Raw genomic sequence first — 10,523 nt, forward strand, 5'->3', positions numbered from 1 at the left:
TTAGACTCCAATTAAAGTAATTTTATAAGGTAAGTTCAAAAGGGACTAAATCTATGCATAACTCTGAAAGATGTCTTACTAAATATTTTTCAAGATTTCTATCTGTATCTTTCTTTCCAACAGGAGGATTATACCGACTGTGGTGGTGTTTCTGGATTAAATCCCTCCCTGTGGTCTGTCATTGGAATCCAGTTTGTGCTACTCTGGCTGGTATCTGGCAGCAAACACTGCCTGTTATGACCTCCTCCAACCAAATCTACATAATTAAACTCCAGACCCTGCCAAAACATGACCCCTCAATTACATTAAAATAGGGTCAACTGTCGAATCAGCAAAACATTAGCTGGGCCTATACCATGGTATAACACCAAGGCGCTGACTCATAAGGCACCCACTGGCTGCATGTCAGGGTGTCAGATCCTTAAACGTGTGTGAATGCTGCATCATCTATGTATAACATCAAAGCAAAATTCTATACGTGCTCTACTGGAAAATTTGACGGTTTGTTGTTGCATCGTTGGTGATTACATGTATAAGGGCTCCCCATACAATTGTTTATGAATCGTAAGAAATGTCTTGATTTATGACCTGGAATTTTGACATGCTGCAATTTTATCAAGAAGATCTCTAGGGGAGAAAAAAAAAAAGTTATTTTTGCCTTCACTCATCCTTCTGATAAAAGTTAATTCCTTTTGTGAATAGTTATTGAAAAAAGTAGAGAGCGCGTGTGTGTGAGAATTAACGTTGGTCTAAATTGTTGAAATACAAATAATGGCTAATTTTCTACAAAAAAATTTGCCATAAATAAGATGCCTTATGAAGAATGGCTTCTCTGCCAAAAATCAAACACAATTGATGACCAGTTAAATTTTGGTGGGGTAATGACTTGATGGTTTGAAAATAGTAACTATTAAACTAAAGGTGCTTGAGGGTGAAATTTGAATATGTGACATATTTCTCATAAGTGTAAGCAAGCCCTTAAATGCTTTGATGTGATGTTCCTTTTGTTCACAGTACAGTTATGTAGTGCTAGCCAGATATTTTAAAATGCTCTAAGAAAAGCTTGTTGGGGGGAGGGGGAAATGTCTATCTTGTGATCAATGAACTTTGGTTACCAAGGGTATTTTGCATGATGCTGCTGCTATTTTAACTTTTCAGTTTGTTTTTCTCTTTCTGTAGAGTGTAGTCCCTTGAAAAGTTAACTGAGTGACATTACTGTTATGTAAGAATTTGAACCTTGCAGTGTAAATGCACTTAAGTCATCTTTAATAATGTCGTTAAAACTACTCTGAATATACTGTGCAATGTAAACGTTGAATGATTGGGGTTAGGTAAATGGTGAAATGAGAATTAATGGATTTTATACAGATTCGTGCTTTCGCCTGAAAACCTATGTACAGATATTTTAAGTACATAAATCAGATTTGACACATTTATTTTTTGAAAGTACATATATGTTCTCAATGAAGATTCATCCTAGGTTTCCTCTTTGTTCGTTTCCTTAGTAGCACGTACAATCCAAATGTTCCTGCTACTGCTGCTTTGTCCCTCCATTTTAAATGGTATGATCATTTGACCAAAATTTCCATGCAATTTGATGAGGGTTTTACAATCATCTGAACAAATAGGAAACCTTGAATCTGTATGTATGCACATGAATACTTGATTGTGAATAAAAATTGTTTTTATACAGCCTCATTGGTGAAAATGGTTAGTGTAGTAAATCAGATATTTCATTATAGATTAATATGGTAGCAGAACATTATTTATGCTTCTAAAAATTATTTTCAGGAGTAAACAGTATTTGAAGAAAGGGTAAAAACCATGAATGTGTAACTCTAAGAATATGAATAATTTTAGTGAAGGCTGAAAGTATGTAGATATTTTTTATGGTAAAATACATTTTTCTTTTTTTGAACATGCCAAAATATTGGCATGTGTATATGCTGGAAATTTTAATACATATCATTTTTAAGTCAAAGTTATTAACATTATCCAGCATGCTTTAATATGCTCCACATATCAAAGGTATAATCAATTCTTTAGCATAGTTAAAAGATAAAATTTGTTTTGTCTTTAGCTTTGCACACATTTGTAATTTCCTCCCATGGCCAACATACCCTAGGTACCTTTGTCTGTTTCCTTAAGATTTTTTTAATTTAAAATGGGGAGGGGGGGATGGAATCATTTTGCCAACTATTGTTCTAAGAGTTGACATCAGTTACCATTTCTAATGCATTGTTGTGATTTTGTAGTGTCATTCATAACTGGTATTGACATTTTAGAAAACACCAAAGTGATTTAAAAAAATATGGAACTTCTCTAGTAACAATATTTAAATCATGTCATTTGTTAATTAAATATTTAAAACTTATTAACTTTTGCTAGACTATTTTAAATCATGAAAGTGTCTGCAAGGGATATTAAACTATAAAATTGTTAGTTTGTGTACATAAATGACACACATTGAATTGCTTCCAGCATACAACAAACTACCTTAAAATTATGTTTAAAATCTATTCAATATATTTTCATGGCTAATGTCAGTTATATGTTTTCATCAACTACATTGTATTAATCACAGTTAAACTTGGCATCTCTTGGCAGGGTCCTATTTGATTTGTATTGCCATCAAGACATATTTACATGCACGAGTCTTTCTATGACCCTTTGTTTTATCATAAAATAAAGTTATCTCTTACGACAACCACATAATATGGTAATAAATTGGGTAAGAACTTGCTCTCTGACTAAAAATCATTCTCATGACTGATACTAGTCTTCACGCTTTCAGCATACTTTTTTTTAAAGATAGTAACATTCATCGCATCATATTATATTAAATTTAGTATTTTTCCATGAGTTTTGTTGACAAAGACTTAAATTATACCCTGTTTATTAATATTGATTTCCAGGACTGAACAGTACAAGAGATCAATAAAAAAAGCTTATAAACTGTTCTTTGCTGTGCTCACACAGCTTAATGTAGTTTGTCCCTAAAACAAAATCAGTCTGGCATTAGTGTTGAGTAACAAGAAGGAATTTTGCATTAATGGTTATTTTCTTCATTTAAACAACCAGCATTACTGCCAAACACCAATCGTGGTCCATATTTGTAACAGGTTTTTAACATGACATAGTTAGCAAGTTTGATTGAAGAGATTTTTAGGTCTTGGGCCTATAAGATTTTAGTATGACCTTTTTTCATGTTTCTAATGCTTGAGGCGTTATTGCTTAACTTGGAAAAAAACAAAACAGTGTTGCTGCCATTTGTAAGTTTTCCTATAATATTCCTTTTATTAACTTTAAAACTGGCCTTATGGGGTTCAAATAGGCAGTATCCCTTTTAAGTGACCTTTGCAACCCAAGTGTTACTTGCTTATTTGATGCTCTCTTATATTTTACATCTCATTTAAATCTTTGCCTCCACCAAAGCCTAAATTTTGTCTTAATTTAAAACTATTAAGCTATTCCATTGATCATGTTAGTTGATAGTAAAATGTTTAATGGTATAGTATGACCTAGTGAAACAAAATGGATGTTGTGACTCTTTAAAGTGTAGAATAGAATGACTATTTCATTTGCCCAAAATGTTACATATTTTATTACTATCTGAAACTTGTGCTGTTTCCCATAACAAAAATGCTAATATTGTTAACATTCAGTGAACATTTCGGTAGAGAGAAAAATCAATAAAAAAGTATCAAATGTTGAAAAAATTCCTGAATTTTGAAGAATTAGACAAATCTTATCAATAGTTTCACATTACCTTATTTCTAGTTCACATAATTATCTCAAAGAAATTCCTGAGTCTAACGGGATACTGTCATGTATAGATGCCAATTGAGTTTACAATGTGACTTGGTAAAGCTGTCTTTTTTGTTGTGTTGTGTGATTGTTGGATCATGCTTTTAGGGATACTTTTATTGAAATGCTCAGTGTGCATCCATGCAAAAGGCCAAATGGCTTTTGTGAACCATAGATCTTTTCTCCCCTTTATTATGTTCTCTTGACACTTTTGTGGAAATTAACTAGCCTGATAAAAACATTTTGTAAAAATTTGTATAATACTGTTATAAAAATATTTATAATCCCAGAAAATGTTGTGTTAAATCTTGTGCAAAAACAGTATATTCAGAATAAAAGTTTATCATTTAAAGTCACCACACAGTTTGGATTATCTGCTTTTTCTAAGATCCAGTTGAAAGAGACAGACGGCTCTGTCATAAATGCATTTTAAGACAGCAGGCCTTCCCATGGAAAGAATTCTAGATTGTGGAGATGAAATTTGGGATTACAAAAGTGCTTTTACACTTAAAAACAACTCACAGATACATTCGACCCTTGAACAACGTGTTTGAACTGCAGGATTCCACTTATATGCAGATTTTTTTACAACCAAACACGGATAGAAAATACAGTCAGTATTCATGAAACCTGTGTATAGGAAGGGCCAACAATTCCTATTGGCAGGTTCAGCAAGATCGACTTCAGGACTTGACCATGTGTGGGTTTTGATAGAGGCAGAGGTCCTGCTACCAATCCCCCATGTATACAGAGGGACGGACCTCTGTAGGTGCATTTGTAACTCCTTAAGTTTGACCCTTCTCACATGTACCTTTTCCATCAAAGCATTTAGGAACTTCCTAACCAGACTTTGGACTTCGATTGTTAAAAAAATTTCTGGGCAAAAATAATGTTTCCAATTATTTTCCTAAGATCCTCAAAGAAACATAGAAAGAAACAAGTTAGATTATCTGAAATGTGCATACCTTTCATACATCGAACATTTAAATATATCTCCCCGATATTTTATAGCAAACAACAGCTGAAACAATGAAGTATATAGAGTAAGGAGTTTAAAAAAAAAAAAAAAAAAAACCTGTTAGTTTCCTTTTCCATTTATGTCAGCTTACCACCTGCATTACTACACTCACCTATCATAGTAATGAGCCCGATATTGTGTGGAATCATAATGTAAGCCTACTTTTCTTTTTCTTTCTGGGGAATTCCACAAATCCCTAAGTGTGGGTGGAATGTAATATGTGTGTACTCATGATTGTGATTACTGGAAAATCTGACCCCCATGTCTGATCAAGGCATTTTAACGGGAAAAATCCTACTTAAAAGTATAACATAGATAATGTTTGTTTTTTTGAACATCTGGCTTCGTTCTGTACTCATTTATCTCCTCAATCAATTCTCTGACTCCCTAGAGACCTTCATTTCCTCTATCAATCATCTTGAGCCCATCCACACCTCTTCCCTTGGGACCTTGCTTCATTAGTTGTCCTTCCTAAGCATATTCAGTCCCCATTCTCTGCAGGCTTCTTTCCCTCTGTCTGCAAATGCATTTAGAACACTGCTTCTCAAACAAACACAGCAATCAAACATCTACCCTTGCCTATCAACCCTATTCCTTCCTAGATTAAAATATTCATTTGTACATTCACAAACATATGTTGGTAGCCTTTCTTCTCTGCATTATAATCAACTAGGCCTTAGAACATTAGATTTGTAAGGTCTCTGACCTATAGTTTTGCACAACAGCTGAAAATGTTTAATTATTGGTGTGAGGTCCTAATAAATTCACAGTCTTAGGCATTTTTTGGTTCCAAATGTTTTGTATCTCAAAATGGAGTTATTGACCCACAATTTTCTATAAATTGGTTTATAATTCAACAATTCCATTTAATATTTACTTAAATGGACTGTTTTCTTTAAAAATTGTGTTTAAGAAGGAAATCTATTACAACCATAATTGGAAAATATACTTGCCCGAATTAGTACATATGTCACATTAAAAGAAGTTCATAGCTATTACAAAAAAATATCAACAAAATCACTTAGCATATGCCAGTTGTCAAATGTCCCACATTTAATAAAACACTTCTTCAATGCATTTATTATAATAATATTTTAGGCAGTTTTTATATTTCTTTTACCAATGTTTTAAAGTATAATTCTGGACCCAAACATCTGACTATACATTTTAATTATTAATACGTTAAAAAATCTATACTCATGTAGTTTGAGTTTTCTTAGGTGTGCAGATTTTCTCCAAAATAATTTATCATATTCATAATAGTTTTGGGGTCACTTGAAACATTTTCATTTTCTTTAAAAAACATGCAAAAATAAACAAGTTCATCTTGAACTTTATATGGTAGGGGTGGATGATTTAAAGCAACTCTCTCATAAAACGGTATAAAGTTTCCATGAAAAAAAAATGTTCAAGATAAAAAAAAAAGTTAATGGATTCTAGGACTCTAAGACACAGAACCCGTTCAGTTATAAGTGCTCACTTTTCACACAAAGCAGCCCAGAGGAATTAAATTGTGTCCAAAGCCACCAGCTCCTTTTGTCAACACTGGACTCGGAACTGAGTTAGCTGACTCTTAGTGACTTCCCTAGTGACAGTGGTTCCAGACACCAGCTCTCGCACACAGTAATGTAGGGACAATGTATATATAAGTTGGAGTAAAACTGAAGCAAGTTTGCCAATTTTCTGTATTAGGAAGAACTTCTCTTTTCCAAATACTCTCTTTTCCCTGATTAAGAAAAAATGACCTTTGTGAAAGTATATGACATAGTTGATAACTATTATAAATAGCAAAATAGTTAGCAAACTTATGTTTGTTGTCATTAACTCTGCTTCCCTCCCCGCTTTTTAGTTTTACAATTATACTGATCTATAAAATTCCTACATTCAGTAACTACAGTTTTACCCTAGCCTTCATTGTGAAGGCAGTATAGCTAAGTGGTATATGGAATCTGTTGCTTAGAGGAGGATCCTGACTTCACCATTTATTAGCTGTGGAACCATGAACCAGTTATATAATGTCGCAAAGCCTCAGTTTTCTTATCTATAAACTAAATAATAGTAACTACACTGCAGGATTGCCATGTAAAGCACTTAGCACAGAGCCCAGCAGTCAACAATGCCACCCATTTACTAATAAATTATTATTGTCACAATCATCTTCCTGGTCATCCTAACCACTATTTTGGCCTGGAGCTCTAAAGATCCTAATAATGTGCACTACTAATTTGTCATTTAAAACATTCATTTATTCTTTATTCAACTGAAGTATTAGAAATAGAGCCTTTACACAAGACAAAGACAGTGCCTTTCCTCAAGGAACTACTGGTTGAGAATATTGAAAATTGAGTGAATATTTACAATAGTAGAGGTAAGTGCCATAATGTGGAAAATGGTATTATAGGCTCTTACAGAAGGGTAACCTGGCAAGACTAAGCACACCAAGGAAGACTGCCATAACTTTAAGCTAAGGGAAGAGGTGGCAGTTCTGTGACAAATAGAAGAGAGAGTATAAAAGCCAAGATATGCATCCCAGGAATTGGAGGTAGTTGAATGTGAGTTCAGTATGGCTAGAAGGGTGGGTGAGGTCCCCTGTAATTAATCCAGAATCTTGGGTGTTCTGTGCAGCCAAACACTACCTGGGGGCATGTTAAGCTACAGGTGTGACAGTCCTGATGCAGGCTATTTCTGAATTCTACTTTAAAAAGCACTATCTAGATGAAGGTTATTAGTTCAATACTCTATAGTTCCAATTTAATTGCAATTTTTTGAAGGCTTTTTTTTTTTTTAAATTGTTTTTCTCTTTGCATCTAGATCATATAGCTGCACATAGCTGATAACCAATACAGTTCTCACTGATGGGGGTTGATAATGTGGACCAGTTTTAGAATGATTCCTTTTATAAGACATTCTATTCCTATTAAAGTCATATTAGCCTCAAATGCCTTATATACACAAATCACAGATTTCTATAAATATTACAGAACTTTGTCAATCAGGTTCATTCTTATGGTAAATGACACTGAAAATCAGAATAAAGTCTGAAAATGATATTACTTAAAAATCTGATTTCTTTACATATCATAGTTAAATAATGGCTACTCCTTACTAAAATAAAAAGCAAATCAAAACTTTTAAAACCCCACTTAAAGGATGAATATGTCGGATTAATTTCAGACTGCCTGTTTATCTTCATCCACAGGATCTCAAAGAAATCTGACAGAGGCAAGAGAGACCGTGGGGTACCTGGCAGAAATGTCAGGCTCTGCAGGCAGACTGCTCCCCACCTTGTGCGTGTCATATGGCATCTCTGAATTTCTGTTCCTTGTCTGATTTATTTTATTCACTCAATAAATATTTGTATGTTAAAACAATGATAATAGCCACTCTCAAATAGTTGCTCAAGCCTCTACTTCTCACTCGAGAAGCTCAATCATTCTGATGCTAACGGTTTCAGGAGTGCCTAGAGAAACTTGGCATAAAGAGCATTTCTAAGGTATAAAGAGTATTTCCAGAACTTCCAAATTTTCCCTCTACTGGGCACTGAGGCCACAATGATGAGAAACACAAACACAGCACACGCCATAGGGGAGCACAGGGAGAACATTCACCCCCAAATCACACAAATAAGCATACTACTACTAACTTTAAAAAAAAAAAAAAAGCACTATGCCATAAAAGATCTTTCTAACAAGGCATCCATGGCAGGTGGGAGGAAAGAGCCTGATGGGAACTGACCTGGGTTTAGTGACTGAGCTGCAGAGAAGGTAGATGGAAGATCCAAACTGTCCTGGGTGTCTTCATTCAAATCTCAGAAACAATTAGACATCTGCAGCACAGCAGATAGAGACGAAGTGATGGGGAAGCAGATGGTGATGTTACCTCAGGGAGAACGTTTAACTAAAGCTAACAGCTTGGGGTGTGGAAGAAGGAACTTTGTCTTACAGATGGGCCTCCACTTAAGTTTCTCTCAACAAAAATGCATTACCTCATCCATTTTCCCATTTTGTTTTATCACAAACCTTTCTGAAAATGTTCTGTGCTGAATTGCCACTTGCTCTACCATTAGTTTCCAATCTTCTCAATTTCATCTCCACCCCTCCTCTAAAACTGCTTTGGATGATCTCTTAATGGCTCATTCCAGTCTCAATGTGTTCTGTTAACTCCTTCTTCTTAAAACTCAGATTTCTCTGCATCCCAATGCTCTGTTGTCTTCTCACTTATTCTCTCTTTTTACTCCTTCTCAAGATCATCCAACTCGTCAGTCCCTTAAATATTCATTTTGTAAATTTCTTACCTATCTTCTTATATTGCATAATTTTTTTATCTACTATCTGGTCCAAATTTCCAGTTGTCTTTGGATAATCATACGTAGGTATCTTAGATATGTGTCAAATTTAACATGCCAAGAAAATAACTATTATCTATTTTCCTATATATGTCACTCCTTTTGCACTCTGCATCTCAGTACCTAACAACAGAATGTAAGTCACCTAAGCCAAAAGCTTTTGTGCCATTAAATTACCAAATTCTGACAAATGTATCCCCTAAATACCTTTTGAGTCCCTATTACTTCCCTTATCTAGTGCTACTTTCTTGCTTCAAACTTTTGTCAATTCTTGTCCAAACTATTTAAATGAGTCCCAAGTGGTTTCCTTACTTTGGGTTTCTTTCTACCCTAATCCATCCCTCATGCTAGTTATTTTCTAAAATTTACCTCTGATCACAACTTCCCCTATTTAAAAATATTCAGTGACTCCCTATTGCCTATAAAATAAAGTATAAGTGCCTTAGGAGGACACGTGATACCAATTAGAAGCAGGCCTCTGCCTACATATGATTTCATGTTCCCCTCATTCCCTTCCCAACACCAAAAAAAAAAGCGATTTTAACTCAAACCTTACCAAATTACTTAGAGTTCTTCAAATACAACACACTAATTCACATTTCAGAGCCTGAACACATGATTCCCACGATGTCTTCTATTAACTTGCCTTAGTAACTGTGACTTACACTTCAATGCCCACTTCAAATACTACCACCTCTCTGGAGTATTCTCTGATGTTCTGATATGGTTAGGCCATTTGTTCCTCCCTCTTTCCACACAGCTTTGGTGGCAAATGTTTGCCAGAATTATTTTAAATAACTTTCAAATTAAATTACTTCCTTTTAGAAAACAAACAGGGTAAATCTTGGAAATAAAGAAAATCCAAGTATTTTGTGGACACTCAGCTCTGGGTCTAGTGAGATATTTGGAACATATCTCTGTTACAATCTATGCAAATGTGGTATACTTTTTTTTAAAAAGTGTGGACTATAGAATGTAAACATCCTAATTTCAGCCACACCTTTGATTTTTACCAGTGTGACATTAGGGGGTTTATTTTAAATCTCACTGCATCACTATCTTTAACTGTAAATTATCCCAACAATGTTTCTTTTGCAATATCTTTGAAACAATTATTAATGATATAGCACAGACATTGAGGCTTAATGCCAACTTTTAGTAAAATAAATACCTAATCTCCTAATATCCATACTCTCTCTGGTATTGCCAGAATTACAAGAATGCTTCTAGTAGTCAAATATTTGGTTAACTTTTTAATTAATATTTTCATCTTTGTTTAATTAATGGTTATGCTGTCACATCTTCTGTAGGGGTTCTTCCACTTCTCTAATTTAGCATCACTCCACTTAGTAT

At 34.3% G+C, this 10,523-nt stretch overlaps 1 protein-coding gene across 7 annotated transcripts in view; it reads left to right on the forward strand.

Annotated features, from left to right (window-relative positions):
* Window positions 1-4,163, forward strand: part of CACNA2D1 (calcium voltage-gated channel auxiliary subunit alpha2delta 1) — a 476,872-nt gene extending 472,709 nt beyond the window's left edge. For all 7 annotated transcript variants that reach the window (XM_076006476.1, XM_020289801.2, XM_076006475.1 and 4 more), the window contains one exon: window positions 124-4,163. In XM_076006476.1, coding sequence (XP_075862591.1) covers window positions 124-240 — 117 coding nt within the window. In that variant the 3' untranslated portion in view covers window positions 241-4,163. The remainder of the gene's footprint in view (window positions 1-123) is intronic.
* The last annotated feature ends 6,360 nt before the right edge of the window (window positions 4,164-10,523 follow it).

Source organism: Microcebus murinus, chromosome 9 (genome assembly GCF_040939455.1).
Source record: "Microcebus murinus isolate Inina chromosome 9, M.murinus_Inina_mat1.0, whole genome shotgun sequence".
In the NCBI taxonomy this organism is placed as follows: Eukaryota; Metazoa; Chordata; class Mammalia; order Primates; family Cheirogaleidae; genus Microcebus; species Microcebus murinus.